Here is an 18,955-nt window from a genome sequence, read left to right as displayed (position 1 = left end):
GACTTATTAACACAGAAAGATTTTGTAAATGTTTTTTTTTTTTTTTTTACATACTTTAATTTTTTCCAAACCGTGTCTGTCACACGGCAGTAAATCGGAAGATCAAACAAAACAGAAATATGTACCCACTAGTTACGGAAGACTAAGTGGGTCCATGACTAGACTAAGTCCACAATGACGTTTTAGTGAAATTATGAAACTGAAACAATACAAAAAGAATGCCTTTGTAAGGTAATAATACGAACAAAAACACTCATAGACATATTAGCTCATGCTAACAACGCTAGCTTCATTACATTTGGATAAATATGCATTAAAACTCTCCTACAGACATCACACATGGGACGGTTTAGTAAGTATAAACAGTTTTAGTCATATTGTAGAACTTACAAACGTTGCTGGTAATGATGAATGAAGAGTCCTTTAGAGTAGAAACGCTATGGACGGAAGTACATTTTCAACCAGACACACCTGCAGTGAGCGAAATCATCCAAAAGATGGCCTCATAGCACCAACACAACTTTTCAGTCTCTGCTTGGGTTTAATGAAGACCAGACGTTTTTCCGTTAGCAAAGAAAAATCCATCAATTGCGGCTTATTGTCCGGAATTTTTGGTATTTACTGTAGTAATGACTCACACCTTGCTATCGTTACTGTTGATATTTGTATCGATCCGCCAACCCCTGTTTACAATCAAGAGATTCGACTTAGCGGTTAACCACACTTGTTTGTGTCCTCCTCTGGTGTGTAGTGTAGCATGTTCATTAATTCCTGTAAAACATACATTTTTGCCACAAAAGGCAAAGAAATGTAACTTCAAAAAAGCTGTTTGTTGTACACATCAAATATGTTTCACAATATAATTTGCTTAAAAAAGTAAAAATTTTTGTTGTTTATTGTACATATTATAAAATATATATTTTTGCTGTTTCAATAGAAATTTAACTTAAGTATATTTTAGCTGTTTTTATTGTGCATATCTAATATATGTTTCTCATTAGAAATTTTACTTTACATTTTTTGCTGTTTATTATACACATCCGATATGTTTCTATAGAAATTCAACTTTAAAAAAGTATTTTTTTGTGATTATAGTACATCTAAAATATGTTTAAATATAATTTTAACTTTAAAATGTATTAATTTATTGCTGTTGTTTATTGTACATATTGTATCATATATTCCACAAAAAATGTTTACTTTAAATAATAAAAAAATATATAAATTGTCCGTTTGTTAATAATTTATTTTATTTAAATACCTCTTTTAAAAGGCACTTAAATACCCTTAGACATAATCAAAATTGTACACATCAAATATGTTTAAAAATATATTTTACTTTAAAAAATGTTTTTGTCTGTTTATTGTACACATCAAATATTTTTTGATATATAAAAAAATTGTAAAGTTTTTTTTTTGCCATTGTTTATTTTACACTTCAAATATGTTTCAATAGAAATTTAACTTAAGTTTATTTTCAATCAATCAATCAATGTTTATTTATATAGCCCTAAATCACAAGTGTCTCAAAGGGCTGCACAAGCCACAACGACATCCTCGGTACAGAGCCCACATAAGTATATTTTAGCTGTTTTTATTGTGCATATCTAATATATGTTTCTCATTAGAAATTTTACTTTACATTTTTTGCTGTTTATTATACACATCTGATATGTTTCTATAGAAATTCAACTTTAAAAAAAAGTATTTTTTTGTGATTATAGTATATCTAAAATGTTTAAATATAATTTTAACTTTAAAATGTATTAATTTATTGCTGCTGTTTATTGTACATATTGTATCATATATGTTCCACAAAAATGTTTACTTAAAATAATAAAAAAATATATAAATTGTCCGTTTGTTAATAATTTATTGTATTTAAATAGCTCTTTTAAAATGCACTCAAATACCCTTACACATAATCAAAATTGTACACATCAAATATGTTTAAAAATATATTTTACTTTAAAAAATGTTTTTGTCTGTTTATTGTACACATCAAATATTTTTTGATGTATAAAAAATTGTAAAAAGGTTGGTTTTTTTGCCGTTGTTTATTTTACACTTAAAATATGTTTCAATATAAATGTTGCTTTAAAAAGGAAATGTTTTGCTGTTCATTGTACACATTAAAAATGTTTCAATAAAAATGTAACTTATAAAGTACTTTTATTGCTGTTTACCGGACTGTTTACTTCAATAGAAATGCAACTTTAAAACAGTACTTTTATTGCCGTTTGTTGTACATATCAATTGTGTTTTAATAGAAATTTGACATAAAAATTAAACTATAGACAATATCTGCTAATAAGGACGCTTAAAGACGTCTTTGTTCGCTTGTCGCTGTCAAATTTGAGAGACAGAGCTAGAATGTGTCGTCAACATGCAATATAACAGTGTTAAAAGCTCTATTGATGTCAGATATATTGCGCAACCCTAGTTTCAAGAATATTTTGTATTTATTTGATGAGTTGATGGTAACCAACAAACATTAATACACCCAAATGCACTCTAAATATATTATTGCACTAAACCAAGTTTTTACACTGAGGGCCTCACATTTTCAAACCAATACAATATTAATTGTAACCTTAGGGCTCCCCTCAATTTTGGTGAACGTTAAAGGTGCCGAGGACACAAAAGGGTCTCAGTCATCAAAGTGTCGTATATTAACACTTACATAACTGTAGATTAGAGATATCCGATAATGGCTTTTTTGCCGATATCCGATATTCCGATATTGTCCAACTCTTAATTACCGATTCCGATATCAACCGATACCGATATACAGTATACAGTCGTGGAATTAACACATTATTATGCCTAATTTTGTTGTGATGCCCCGCTGGATGCATTAAACAATGTAACAAGGTTTTCCAAAATAAATCCACTCAAGTTATGGAAAAAAATGCCAACATGCCACTGCCATTTTTATTATTGAAGTCAAAAAGTGCATTATTTTTTTTAACATGCCTCAAAACAGCAGCTTGTAATTTGGGACATGCTCTCCCTGAGAGAGCATGAGGATGTTGGAGGGGGGTGTATATTGTAGAGTCCCGGAAGAGTTAGTGCTGCAAGGGGTTCTGGGTATTTGTTCTGTTGTGTTTATGTTGTGTTACGGTGCGGATGTTCTCCCGAAATGTGTTTGTCATTCTTGTTTGGTGTGGGTTCACAGTGTGGCGCATATTTGTAACAGTGGTAAAGTTGTTTATACGGCCACCCTCAGTGTGACCTGTATGGCTGTTGATCAAGTATGCTTTGCATTCACTTGTGTGTGTGAAAAGCCGTGGATATAATGTGACTGGGCCGGCACGCAAAGGCACAGCCTTTAAGGCACGCCCCCAATATTGTTGTCTGGGTGGAAAACGGGAGAATTTCAGAGAATGGTTGCCCCAGGAGATTTTCGGGAGGGGCACTGAAACTTATAAATCGGGAGGTTTGGCAAGTATGTCAATCAATCCACTCCCTCGCTCTCTCTGTCTCTGCCCCTCCCTCACGAATGCTGCTGCGTGCGCACACCTTCACAATTGATTTTGTTTTTAACCCCTTCTTAACCCTGGACGTTCATTGAAAATACACGCAACCCTGACTCAAAATGCCGGACATTTGAGGCATTTAAGAAACTCCGTCCCGGTAGAGTTAGGGATGCAAGGGATTCTGGGTATTTGTTCTGTTGTGTTTATGTTGTGTTACGGTGCGGATGTTCTCCCGAAATGTGTTTGTCATTCTTGTTTGGTGTGGGTTCACAGTGTGGCGCATATTTGTAACAGTGTTAAAGTTGTTTATACGGCCACCCTCAGTGTGACCTGTATGGCTGTTGACCGAATATGCGTTGCATTCACTTGTGTGTGTGAAATGCCCTAGATATTATGTGATTGGACGGGCAGGCAAAGGCAGTGCCTTTAAGGTTTATTGGCGCTCTGTACTTCTCTCTACGTCCGTACAGCGGCGTTTTAAAAAGTCATACATTTTACTTTTTGAAACCGATATTACATTTTAAAGCATTTATCGGCCGATAATATCGGCAGTCCGATATTACCGGACATCTCTACTGTAGACCAACTTCAAATGTATCCGTTGACATAAATTTTGTTTTCGTTTTTTTTTATCTTGTATGCCCTTTTTTCAAAGAAGCCCCTTTTTTTAATGGCAAACACAAAATATGCAACAAAAACGTTTTTCAAAGTGGAATAATTTAAGTAATTGGAGCCTTAAATAGGTCAAGAATTCATAGGGTTGCTTTGGTTCATTATTATTATTTGAACAATGACAGTTTTTAAAAAACATCACACTCAATGTCTTGGGGATCCAAAATGAACCTAAAAATAATGGAGTTTGATGCTCTTGGAAGTATGCTAACGTCTCTCATATTAGCAGGCTGATCAGCTATTTTTGTATGTTTACACTTAAAAACAGTGCATTTTAATACTAGACACTATCTTATAATTATGTTAGCTTGTCTTATGTAATTATGCTAACATTTTAACGTTCTATTCTAGCTCTTTAGTTAAATTTGTATGCTTGAACCTAAAAATAATGGAGTTTGATGCTTGGCGCCATCTTGGAAGTATGCTAACATTCCTTATATTAGCATGTTAACATTAGAATGCTAACGTTGTATGTTAGCTGTTTAGATAATCTTGTATGTTTATACCTAGAATGATGCATTCTAATACTTGGCGCCATCTCAGATGTGCACTAACTTGTCCTATGCCATCATGCTAACATTACCATGCTAACATTTTATGCTATCCTTTTAGCTAATTTTGTATGTTAAACTAGACGAACTCTTTTCCCCGGACATGTCCTCTTTTGCGGGGCTGTCCGGGCGGGGTTTCTTAAATGTCTCAAATGTCCGGCATTTTGAGTCAGGGTTGCGTGTATTTTCAATGAACGTCCAGGGTTAAGAAGGGGTTAAAAACAAAATAAATTGTGAAGGTGTGCGCACGCAGCAGCATTCGTGAGGGAGGGGCAGAGACAGAGAGAGCGAGGGAGTGGATTGATTGACATACTTGCCAAACCTCCCGATTTATAAGTTTCAGTGCCCCTCCCGAAAATCTCCTGGGGCAACCATTCTCTGAAATTCTCCCGTTTTCCACCCAGACAACAATATTGGGGGCGTGCCTTAAAGGCTCTGCCTTTGCGTGCCGGCCCAGTCACATTATATCCACGGCTTTTCACACACACAAGTGAATGCAAAGCATACTTGATCAACAGCCATACAGGTCACACTGAGGGTGGCCGTATAAACAACTTTACCACTGTTACAAATATGCGCCACACTGTGAACCCACACCAAACAAGAATGACAAACACATTTCTGGAGAACATCCGCACCGTAACACAACATAAACACAACAGAACAAATACCCAGAACCCCTTGCAGCACTAACTCTTCCGGGACGCTACAAAATAAACCCCCCGCTCCCTCCTACCCCCCCACCTCTTGTTAACGCATTGAAATCAGAAAGGACGCAGATTTTTTTTTTTTTTTTACCATTTGCGACCCACAGCTAATGTTTTAAAGGCCCACGGCACTTTCTAAAAATACTATTAAAATAAACAAAAACATAACAAAAGTGAAATAAAATAGCTTAAAGGTGATATGTAATTTAGAAAAAGTTGCAATGTTGACTAATAAAACAAAGCTGTTTTTTTTTCTTTCAAACTGTCATTGCTCAAAACATAATATTGAATCAAAATCAATGTTATTATGAATTATTGACCTATCCAAGGTTCCGATTACTTCACATCAAATATTTCACTTTGAAAAATATTTTTGGTGGAAGATTTTGCATATTTTGTGTGTTTGCCATTAAAAACATAGTTTTGTTTGACAAAAAACAAAAAGACTCATGGGATTTAAGCGTTAAATATAAAATGTATGTATGCCCTGGCACACCATTATCATCATTTCACGACCGAAGCAAAACACTTTTTACACTTTTATACTGAAATAAATACACCTACAACTTCTTAAATAAAAACATAGAAAAAACTCCCAGCAGTGGTAAAGTTTAGATCCATGAAGGAAAGAAAAAAGGGAATGAATGTTTATAACTGAATACATTTACATATGTATACAATATTTTTTTCTTTTTTTTATTATTTATTTTAATGAATTAAGTAGCGTTTATCAATCAATCAATCAATGTTTATTTATATAGCCCTAAATCACAAGTGTCTCAAAGGGCTGCACAAGCCACAACGACATCCTCGGTACAGAGCCCACATAAGGGCAAGGAAAAACTCACCCCAGTTTATGACAACCTTTTTCCAAAACACAATGTAGAATGTGAGATATAACAGGATCATGCATACATTTATCATTTGTTTTCAAAATGCTTACAAAAAAGTGGGACCCCAAAAATTTACTGTAGGACCCCATTTTTATGACTTGATGGGGTCCATGGGACCCCATTTTGAAAATTCCTAGCGCCAACACTGCTGTCAACAGAGGAGAAAAAATGCTTTATTTAAATAAAGATATTATTTATAAAGCAAGTTCGAGTATCATTGGCAAATTTTCACATAGTGCTACCCGCCTTGGCACGCATATATGTGTCCTCTTTTTGGGGTTTCAGAATATGGTCAGCCTAGTTAAACCAAAGAATTCACGGATTTAGAAGTATGCTGGCTTTGACTGACCTCGGGCCCGAGGTTCAGGGCACAGATAGCAGAATTTTCTAGTATTTATTAGGGACGTCCGATAATGGCTTTTTGCCGATATTCCGATATTGTCCAACTCTTAATTACCGATACCGATATCAACCGATACCGATATATACAGCCGTGGAATTAACACATTATTATGCCTAATTTGGACAACCAGGTATGGTGAAGATAAGGTCCTTTTTAAAAAAAATCATAAAATAAGATAAATAAATTAAAAACATTTTCTTGAATAAAAAAGTAAGTAAAACAATATAAAAATAGTTACAGAGAAACTAGTAATTCATGAAAATGAGTCAAATTGATATATAATGTAGGAACCAGAATATTAATAACAGAAAGAAACAACCCTTTTGTGTGAATGAGGGAGGTTTTTTGGGTTGGTGTACTAATTGTAAGTGTATCTTGTGTTTTTTATGTTGATTTAATAAAAAATAAAATAAAAAAACGATACCGATAATAAAAAAAACGATACAGATAATTTCCGATATTACATTTTAAAGCATTTAATATTGGCAGGCCGATATTATCGGACATCTCTAGTATTTATTAATAATAATCTGTCATTGATACCTGTATGATGTCATTTATTTAAACCAATATTTTTGGTGTGTTTTTCAGGTGGCCCACCTTCGTGCCCACGTGTTAATCCACACAGGAGAAAAGCCATACCCTTGTGAAATCTGTGGCACGCACTTCCGCCACTTACAGACGCTCAAGAGCCACATGCGCATTCATACCGGAGAGAAGCCTTATCATGTAAGTCTGTCTCCTTTCCTTATTCACCGTGTGTCCCGCTGACAAGATATAGTCGTAATCCCCTGGTCACCTCGACCCAGACTGCTAATCCTGGACCGTGGAAATCGGCGTGAAACGTGTGCACAACGCGATTCTGAATTGTGTCTCTTTTTTTTTTCTTTGCTTGTGGTTTCCGCAGTGTGAAAAGTGTGATCTCCACTTCAGACATAAGAGTCAGCTGAGGCTTCATCTGCGACAGAAACACGGCGCCATCACTAACACCAAGGCGCATTATCGGCCCAGCAGCCTGACCTCCTGCTGAGGCCACTGCAGTATTTTTTTTGTTTGTTTTTACCAGCCACCACATTGTCAAAAAAATACTTAAAATCCAAAGAACCATATTTTGTATATATTTTACTATTTGAGTATTTCAGAGTTTATTCTGAACCACCTCAAACAACTGAATGTACAATTTGAATGTGAATTTGAGCAGATACAGTAGAGGCCAAAGGTTTGGACACACCTTCTTATTCAATGGGTTTTCTTTATTTTCATGACTATTTACATTGTAGATTGTCACAGAGGGCATCAAAACTACCGTATTTTTCGGAGTATAAGTCGCTCCGGAGTATAAGTCGCACCGGCCGAAAATGCATAATAAATTGACTTGTCCAATAATATTTATCGGACTGCCGATATTATCGGCCGATAAATGCGTTAAAATGTAATATCGGAAATTATCGGTATCGTTTTTTTTATTATCGGTATCGTTTTTTTTGTTGTTTTTTTTTTTAACTAAATCAACATAAAAAACACAAGATACACTTACAATTAGTGCACCAACCCAAAAAACCTTCCTCCTACACTCATTCACACAAAAGGGTTGTTTCTTTCTGTTATTTATATTCTGGTTCCTACATTATATATCAATATATATCAATACAGTCTGCAAGGGATACAGTCCGTAAGCACACATGATTGTGCGTGCTGCTGGTCCACTAATAGTACTAACCTTTAACAGTTAATTTGACTCATTTTCATTAATTACTAGTTTCAATGTAACTGTTTATATATTGTTTTACTTTCTTTTTTATTCATGAAAATGTTTTTAATTTATTTATCTTATTTTATTTTAAAGTACCTTATCTTCACCATACCTGGTTGTCCAAATTAGGCATAATGTGTTAATTCCACTAATGTATATATCGGTTGATATCGGTATCGGTAATTAAAGAGTTGGACAATATCGGGATATCGGCAAAAAGCCATTATCGGACATCCCTAATAATAAAGAAGGAAAAAAACATATATAAGTCGCATTTTGGGGGGAAATTTATTTGATAAAAGCCAACACCAAGAATAGACATTTGAAAGGGAATTTAAAATAAATAAAGAATAGTGAAAAACAGGCTGAATAAGTGTACGTTATATGACGCATAAATAACCAACTGAGAACGTGCCTGGTATGTTAACGTAACATATTATGGTAAGAGTCATTCAAATAACTATAACATATAGAACATGCTATACGTTTACCAAACAATCTGTCACTCCTAATCGCTAAATCCCATGAAATCTTACACGTCTAGTCCAGGGGTCGGCAACCCAAAATGTTGAAAGAGCCATATTGGACCAAAAATACAAAAACAAATGTGTCTGGAGCCTCAAAAAAATAAAAGCCATATTACATACAGATAGTGTGTCATGAGTTATAAATTGAATTAAGAGGACTTAAAGGAAACTAAATGAGCTCAAATATAGCTACAAATGAGGCATAATGATGCAATATGTACATATAGCTAGCCTAAATAGCATGTTAGCATCGATTAGCTTGCAGTCATTCAGTGACCAAATATGTCTGATTAGCACTCCACACAAGTCAATAACATCAACAAAACTCACCTTTGTGCATCCATGCACAACGTTTAAAGTTTGGTGGACAAAATGAGACAGAAAAAGAAGTGGCATAAAACACGTCCTAGAAAGTCGGAGAACGTTATACATGTAAACATACTACGGTGAGTTCAAGGAGCGCCAAAATTAGTAGGACAAAACGGCGCTCGCCAAATGAAGCATGTTTAATATAAACAGTGTGCTTTATAACAATTAGGGAGGTTTGTGTCATGGTTGTCCTCCTACAGACACCATATTAAAATAAAACATTTTCCTCATCTTTTTCTATTTTTCATAAATTTTTGAAAAAGCTCCAGAGAGCCACTAGGGCGGCGCTAAAGAGCCGCATGCGGCTCTAGAGCCGCGGGTTGCCGACCCCCGGTCTAGTCTCTTACGTGAATGAGCTAAATAATATTATTTGATATTTTACGGTAATGTGGTAATAATTTCACACATAAGTCGCTCCCGAGTATAAGTCGCACCCCCGGCCAAACTATGAAAGAAAACTGTGACTTATAGTCCGAAAAATACGGTATGAATGAACACGTGGACACTATATTGCCAAAAGTACAAGAGACTGTTTCTACAAACATTTGTGAGAGAATGGGCCGCTCTCAGGAGCTCGGTGATTTCCAGCGTGGAACTGTCATAGGATGCCACCTGTGCAACAAATCCAGTCGGGAAATTTCCTCGCTACAAAATATTCCAAAGTCAACAAAATGGAAGCGTTTGGGAACAACAGCAACTCAACCACAAAATGGTAGGCCACGTAAACTGACAGAGAGAGGTCAGCGGATGCTGAAGCGCATATTGCAAAGACTTTCTGCACAGTCAGTTGCTACAGAGCTCCAAACTTCATGTGACCTTCCAATTAGCCCACGTAAAGTGCGCAGAGAGCTTCATGGAATGGGTTTCCATGGTCGGGCAGCTGCATCTAAGCCATACATCACCAAGTCCAATGTAAAGCGTGGGATGCAGTGGTGTAAAGCACGTCGCCACTGGACTCTAGAGCAGTGGAGATGCCTTCTCTGGAGTGATGAATCACGCTTTTCCATCTGGCAATCGGATGGACAAGTCTGGGTTTGGAGGTTACCAGGAGAACGCTACATTTCGGACTGCATTGTGCCGAGTGTGAAATTTGCTGGAGGAGGAATTATGGTGTGGGGTTGTTTTTTTAAGAGTTAGGCTTGGCCGCTTAGTTCCAGTGAAAGGAACTTTGCATGCTCCAGGATACCAAAACATTTTGGAAAATTCCGTGCTCCCAACCTTGTGGGAACAGTTTGGAGCGGGCCCCTTCCTCTTCCAACACGACTGTGCACCAGTGCACAAAGCAAGGTCCATAAAGTCTGGTGTGGATGAACTTGACTGGCCTGCACAGAGTCCTGACCTGAACCCGATAGAACACCTTTGGGATGAATTAGAACGGAGACTGAGAGCCAAGCCTTCTCAACCAACATCAGTGTCTGACCTCACCAATGCGCAATGGTCCAAAATTCCTATAAACACACTCCGCAACCTTGTGGACAGCCTTCCCAGTAGAGTTGAAGCTATAATACCTGCAAAAGGTGGACCGACATCATAGGGTTATGAATGGGATGGCACTTCAAGTTCATATGTGAGTCAAGGCAGGTGGCCAAATACTTTTGGGAATATAGTGTATGTACTTAACAAAAAAAAGGTGAAATAACTGAAAACATGATAGGCTCCAGCGCCCCCCGCGACCCCGAAGGGAATAAGCGGTAGAAAATGGATGGATGGATGGATGTTTTATATTTTAGTTTCTTCAAAATAGCCACCCTTTGCTCTGATTACTGCTTTGCACACTCTTGGCATTCTCTTGTTGAGCTTCAAGCACACCTGTAAAGTGAAAACCATTTCAGGTGACTACCTCTTGAAGCTCATGGAGAGAATGCCAAGAGTGTGCAAAGCAGTAATCGGAGCAAAGGGTGGCTATTTTGAAGAAACTAGAATATAAAACATGTTTTTTAGTTAAGTACATAACTCTACATGTGTCCATTCATAGTTTTGATGCCTTCAATGACAATCTACAATGTAAATAGTCATGAAAATAAAGGAAACTCATTGAATGAGAAGGTGTGTCCAAACGTTTGGCCTGTACTGTACGTATCAATTACTGTTACAGTCTTGTCAGTTTTGTCATTGGTACGCCATCAAGTCTATTTGTAAATATTGTTTCCAGATTGCCATCTGCTGGCAGAGCGTGGATTTATTAAACATTGCTTCTCATGCCCACGTTGAGCTCCACTGAAGGACAGTAGCAAAAGGGTTGTAACTTTTGGTACGGATTACGTGTACATATAATTCTGCTTTATAACTATAGCATCATCTTTTGTATTATGCCGTCATTCGTATTTTGCACACACACACACATTGCTGTTTATCCGTCATAGTTTTCAAATATTTTTTTCAAGCGTTGCTAATATGTTGAAATGTTCTCAAAGCATGTGCTTACGTCTTGATGCATAGTTAAGTCATTATTTATGTTCAAAACCACCCTGATGGTCACAATGTTGGTGCTGCCATGTTGCCCTGAGCTAACTGTAAAGTTATTCTACCCAGTGCATTGTTACAGTGCCTTACATTCAAATCAATGTATTGGTTACAGTGGCTTAATTTTGACGCTGTGTACATGTACGCTCTTCTGTTGTGTATTCCATGTGTTTCACTGTATGTAGCTCTTAAAATGCACAGATGCTCAGGAATATTGCTTATGTCTTTGTAACTGCAGAATACATAATATATATTTATATTTATAAAATAGAAATAAATATGCGTACCGCAACAAGATGCAGCGCTCTTTGGCATTCTTTTTATCACCCGAACCAAGATTTGCACAAAAAGAAAAAACAAAAAAAAGACTTCACTTAGTGCACAGGTGTCAAACTCAACACCTGTGGCCCACCACCTCATTTTCTTTGGCCCTCAAAAGCCTGGAAATAATATGTATCAAAGTACTGTAACTTCTCTTACTAAATGTATTATTTCTTTGTGTTCTGGGAGAAAAAAAAATAGATGCACTCCATCATACTTGCCAACCTTGAGACCTCCGATTTCGGGAGGTGGGGGTGGGGTCGGGGTGGGGCGGGGCGTGGTTAAGAGGGGAGGAGTATATTGACAGCTAGAATTCACCAAGTCAAATATTTCATACATACAGGTAAAAGCCAGTAAATTAGAATATTTTGGAAAAACTTGATTTATTTCAGTAATTGCATTCAAAAGGTGTAACTTGTACATTATATTTATTCATTGCACACAGACTGATGCATTCAAATGTTTATTTCATTTAATTTTGATGATTTGAAGTGGCAACAAAGGAAAATCCAAAATTCCGTGTGTCACAAAATTAGAATATTACTTAAGGCTAATACAAAAAAGGGATTTTTTAGAAATGTTGGCCAACTGAAAAGTATGAAAATGAAAAATATGAGCATGTACAATACTCAATACTTGGTTGGAGCTCCTTTTGACTCAATTACTGCGTTAATGCGGCGTGGCATGGAGTCGATGAGTTTCTGGCACTGCTCAGGTGTTATGAGAGCCCATGTTGCTCTGATAGTGGCCTTCAACTCTTCTGCGTTTTTGGGTCTGGCATTCTGCATCTTCCTTTTCACAATACCCCACAGATTTTCTATGGGGCTAAGGTCAGGGGAGTTGGCGGGCCAATTTAGAACAGAAATACTATGGTCCGTAAACCAGGCACGGGTAGATTTTGCGCTGTGTGCAGGCGCCAAGTCCTGTTGGAACTTGAAATCTCCATCTCCATAGAGCAGGTCAGCAGCAGGAAGCATGAAGTGCTCTAAATCTTGCTGGTAGACGGCTGCGTTGACCCTGGATCTCAGGAAACAGAGTGGACCGACACCAGCAGATGACATGGCACCCCAAACCATCACTGATGGTGGAAACTTTACACTAGACTTCAGGCAACGTGGATCCTGTGCCTCTCCTGTCTTCCTCCAGACTCTGGGACCTCGATTTCCAAAGGAAATGCAAAATTTGCTTTCGTCAGAAAACATGACTTTGGACCACTCAGCAGCAGTCCAGCTGGTGTCGGTCCACTCTGTTTCCTGAGATCCAGGGTCAACGCAGCCGTCTACCAGCAAGTTTTAGAGCACTTCATGCTTCCTGCTGCTGACCTGCTCTATGGAGATGGAGATTTCAAGTTCCAACAGGACTTGGCGCCTGCACACAGCGCAACATCTACCCGTGCCTGGTTTACGGACCATGGTATTTCTGTTCTAAATTGGCCCGCCAACTCCCCTGACCTTAGCCCCATAGAAAATCTGTGGGGTATTGTGAAAAGGAAGATGCAGAATGCCAGACCCAAAAACGCAGAAGAGTTGAAGGCCACTATCAGAGCAACCTGGGCTCTCATAACACCTGAGCAGTGCCAGAAACTCATCGACTCCATGCCACGCCGCATTAACGCAGTAATTGAGGCAAAAGGAGCTCCAACCAAGTATTGAGTATTGTACATGCTCATATTTTTCATTTTCATACTTTTCAGTTGGCCAACATTTCTAAAAATCCCTTTTTTGTATTAGCCTTAAGTAATATTCTAATTTTGTGACACACGGAATTTTGGATTTTCATTTGTTGCCACTTCAAATCATCAAAATTAAATGAAATAAACATTTGAATGCATCAGTCTGTGTGCAATGAATAAATATAATGTACAAGTTACACCTTTTGAATGCAATTACTGAAATAAATCAAGTTTTTCAAAATATTCTAATTTACTGGCTTTTACCTGTATATATACATATATATATATACATATATATATATACATATATACATATATATATCTACATCCTGAAAATATGCAAACAAAACTGTGTTTGGATAATTGATACTTCAAACTTGCATAAATAAATATTAAGGAATATAACATAACTTGGCTTCTGAGAGCTTCAAATTGTAGTGAATACAATCCTAAAGTTGTTGATAAACAAGCAATTATTTTAATAATTAAATATGATCATTTTAAATGAATTATTATGATAATTTAAAATTAATTATTTCAAATATGTTTATTTTAATGTAAAATTCTATGGCTGGATGTAATAAGGAGTCAGAAAAAATAAAAATACAATTAATTTTGATGTTTTTAGCAAAATATAGTAAACATGTATTTAGTTTTTTTAATTTTTTTTATTAATATCTATTTATTTTTAGGTAAGATAAACATAATAATACAATGTATCTCTAGTCTTGATGATTTAGTTCTTGTCACCCTGTTGTCCTCCCGTAGTGAAAAAAGGCTGTCCTCACTCAGGTCCGCATGGAGCTGGAGGGGGCGTGGCCTCCAGCTCCGGCTGAAAATCGGGAGATTTTCGGGATAATATTTGTCCTGGGAGGTTTTCGGGAGAGGCGCTGAATTTCGGGAGTCTCCCGGAAAATGCGGGAGGGTTGGCAAGTATGCACTCCATGTAATCACAAATTATGTTAACTTAAATATTGTCTAATTATGCAAAAATATATTTTCCAACCATTTTTCTAATAGAAATAAACACTAATAATAATGATTTCAAAGCAAGTTAGCCATCAAATGGTGCAATGTAAATGTAGCTATAGATTTCATGGTAAAACTGAAATTTACTGTGGTTTTTACAGTATTTTTCTCTAAATGAAAAAAAAACAGTACTTTTTTTTTTACTGTAATAAACTGTGGTGTCGTTTTGGCATTTACAGTAATACACCAAAAAATCTACAGTTGTTGATTTGCGGTAAAAACAAACTGGCAGCTCAGGTGACAACATTTTACTGTAAAATTGCAGTTTTTTAAATTTACAATAAAAAAATTAATCTAAATTTTACAGTAAAATTCTGGCAACTGAGCTGCCTTTTTTTTTTTTTTTTACCATAAAAACAGCAGTACTGTTTTTTTTCCATTTATAGTAATATACACTACATTTTGAGGTGAAATTATTGCCATACATCCATCCATCCATTTTCTACCGCTTGTCCTGTTCAGGGTCGCGGGGGGTGCTGGAGCCTATCTCAGCTGCATTCGGGCGGAAGGCGGGGTACACCCTGGACAAGTCGCCAGCTCATCACAGGGCCAACACAGATAGACAGACAACATTCACACTCACATTCACACACTAGGGCCAATTATTGCAACTTACAATATTCTTTTTACATTTTAATTTTTAAAAAATCTACTGAAAATGCATCAAAAAATTGTGTAATAATAGTGTTCACTGTTAGGTGCGGCCCTCTGGGTCCAAATATAACTGCGATGTGGCCCTCAGTGGCATTCATTTATTTGCAATGAGTGAATGTTAGACTGTTGCCCCCTGCTGGAAAATAAATTACACTACACGGGGTTACTGGAAAAAGCTTTGAGGTACCAAAATGATCGACTGTACATTTAAGCAGAGGTGGGTAGTAACGCGCTACATTTACTCCGTTACATCTACTTGAGTAACTTTTGGGATAAATTGTACTTCTAAGAGTAGTTTTAATGCAACATACTCTTACTTTTACTTGAGTATATTTATAGAGAAGAAACGCTACTTTTACTCCGCTACTTTTATCTACATTCAGCTCGCTACTCGCTACTCATTTTTATCGATCTGTTAATGCACGCTTTGTTTGTTTTGGTCTGTCAGACAGACCTTCAAAGTGCCTGCGTTTCACCAAATGCAGTCACTCGTGACGTTCACTCCGTTCCACCAATCAGATGCAGTCACTGGTGACGTTGGACCAATCAAACAGAGCCAAGGGTCACATGACCTGACTTAAACAAGTTGAAAAACGTATTCGGGTGTTACCATTTAGTGGTCAATTGTTCGGAATATGTACTGTACTGTGCAATCTACTGATGAAAGTTAAAATCAATCAATCAAAACTGTGAAGGAAAAAAGACCATTTTTTTATTTCAACCGTACATCCCGTCAAAAGCCTAAAGACTGACTGCACAGTTCCTGTCTTCACAATAAAAGTGCCGCTCCATTGCGCCTGCGCTTTCAAAATAAGAGTCTCCGAAAGCCAGCGCAAACAAGCGAGCAAGCTACGGAGTTTGCCGCCAATGTATTTCTTGTAAAGTGTATAAAAACGAATATGGAAGCTGGACAAATAAGATGCTAAAAACCAACCACTTCCATGTGGTATTAGAAAGGAGGAACTTGTTTTTCTCCTCCATTTGAAAATGTTGACGTTATCAGCACTACTGTCTGATTACAATCAATGCAAGTCATCAGAATCAGGTAATACACCAACTTATATTCTTGTCTTCATGAAAGAAAGGAATCTATATGTGTTAAACATGCATGTATATTCATTAAAACACCTTTAACATGTAAACAAAAGCGGCAAAATAAATAAATATAAATTATATACTGTATATATCAATGTATGTATGTATATATATATATATATATATATATATATATATATATATATATATATATATATATATATATATATATATGATGTGTGTGTGTATGTTACTCATCAGTTACTCAGTACTTGAGTAGTTTTTTCACAACATACTTTTTACTTTTACTCAAGTAAATATTTGGGTGACTACTCCTTACTTTTACTTGAGTAATAAATCTCTAAAGTAACAGTACTCTTACTTGAGTACGATTTCTGGCTACTCTACCCACCTCTGCATTTAAGCCAGAGGAAACCTAATTTTATCACAAGATGGGGGTGTCAAACATGTTTAACTGAGGGCCTCTATGCAGCGATGGCTGCCCTTAGAGGGCCACTTGTCACAGTAAATACAAATCAATGTATTTACTGTGACAATACAATACAATCATTATTACCAGCTCAGAAAACACTTCGTTCTCCAAGTACCACCATAATGACCGAAATTAAAATACAGTAGCATAGTAGGACTAGGTATTAATTAAAAATAATGCAGAGGTTATAATTGAACACATCCTTTACCCGGTTTTCCCGCACCAAAACTAAGTGCTATCTTTCTATCCGTGTGCTTCTAATTGTTTTACAGCTTTCGTTATTTCGTCTCCAACATATTTAGTAGTCTTATCAAACTTACAAAGCACCCACTCTCCGTTTCACCGCCCCTTTTCCAGCTAGCTAGCTGCTAAGCTAGCAAAGCAAAACTAGTCCCGATCCAAAGACAACAAGAATTCCACTCGGTGAAAGAAACAACGTGAGTATGGCTCCCGGTTCTTCGTGCACCGTTCTCATGGATACGTTGGCCCTTCTAGAGGGCCGTGTCCGACAGAGCAGAGTCATTTCGTAACTTTAGACGCCGCGGACACTTTTGCTCGCGTTAGCTGTAGCGAGCTGACTAGCCCAGTTTGTAGCAGCCTTAACGCCTACAAGCCACGGTGTCTTAGGGAGCTGACTCGAAACAGGCCTAGTAAACACGTACAACACGCTATTTACACCACTAGCTACACGAACATAGTTGTACATATTGGCTCCAATGACACTAGGATGAGATCGTCAGTGACTTCAAAGAGGAACATAGCTAGGACTTATAATCTCGCTAGAAACATATCTTGGCATCCAGTACTTGTCTCTGCGACAGGCAATGATGAGAGGTATAGCAGATTAGTCTCGCTAAACAAGTTTTAGAGAACAGGGACTAACGTTTATTGATAATTGGCCCTCTTTGTGGAGCAAACCGGGCTTGCTGAGGAGGGACGACCTTCACCCTAACCGGGAAGGTGCCATCACTCTTTCTAGAAATATAGATTACAATTTGAGTTACAATTGACTAGTTGCAAGCTCGGACACAGGCAATTACAGTGTCTGTTAGTACGGGTGAGGAGTCACTTAAGCTAGAACTAGTGATGGGTTGATGAGGCGTCATGAAGCGTTTCGACACATTGCAAAACTGTATTGATACTGTGTCACTAAATACTGACATCTGCTGGACATTAAAAATCCCTACAGGCAACCTATGGACCGACTCAACTGACACTGATTTTATGCCCTAGTACAGGGGTCACCAACCTTTTTGAAACCAAAAACTACTTCTTGGGGACTGATTAATGCAAAGGGCTACCAGTTTGATACACACTCAAATAAATAAATATATTGTCATTTGTAAGTTACACGTAAGTGTGATTTAAACAAGAATAGCTAAATAAATAAATGTATATATATAAAAAAATGGGTATTTCTGTCTGTCATTCCGTCGTACATTTTTTTTTCCTTTTACGGAAGGTTTTTTGAAGAGAATAAATGATGAAAAAAACACTTAATTGAACGGTTTAAAAGAGGAGAAAACACGAAAAAAATTAAAATAACATTTTGAAACATAGTTTATCTTCAATTTCGACTCTTTAAAATTCAAAATTCAACCGACAAAAAGAAGAGAAAAACTAGCTAATTTGAATCTTTTTGAAAAAATAAAAATAAAAATTTATGGAACATCATTAGTCATTTTTCCTGTTTAAGATACATTTTAGAATTTTGATGACATGTTTTAAATTGGTTAAAATCCAATCTGAACTTTGTTAGAATATTTAACAAATTGGACCAAGCTATATTTCTAACAAAGACAAATCAGTATTTCTTCTAGATTTTCCAGAACAACAATTTTAAAAGAAATTCAAAATACTTTGAAATAAGATTTACATTTGATTCTACAGATTTTCTAGATTTGCCAGAATAATTTTTTTGAATTTTAATCATA

At 36.6% G+C, this 18,955-nt stretch overlaps 1 protein-coding gene across 1 annotated transcript in view; it reads left to right on the top strand.

The window, feature by feature from the left end:
- Positions 1–12,114, top strand: part of bcl6ab (BCL6A transcription repressor b) — a 31,804-nt gene extending 19,690 nt beyond the window's left edge. Inside the window, exons 8-9 of the mRNA XM_061934020.1 lie at positions 7,297–7,434; positions 7,613–12,114. Coding sequence (XP_061790004.1) covers positions 7,297–7,434; positions 7,613–7,735 — 261 coding nt within the window. The 3' untranslated portion in view covers positions 7,736–12,114. The remainder of the gene's footprint in view (positions 1–7,296; positions 7,435–7,612) is intronic.
- Positions 12,115–18,955: the final 6,841 nt, after the last annotated feature.

This window comes from Nerophis lumbriciformis, linkage group LG03 (assembly GCF_033978685.3).
Source record: "Nerophis lumbriciformis linkage group LG03, RoL_Nlum_v2.1, whole genome shotgun sequence".
Taxonomy (NCBI): domain Eukaryota; kingdom Metazoa; phylum Chordata; class Actinopteri; order Syngnathiformes; family Syngnathidae; genus Nerophis; species Nerophis lumbriciformis.
This window is presented reverse-complemented; position numbering and strand designations above follow the sequence as displayed.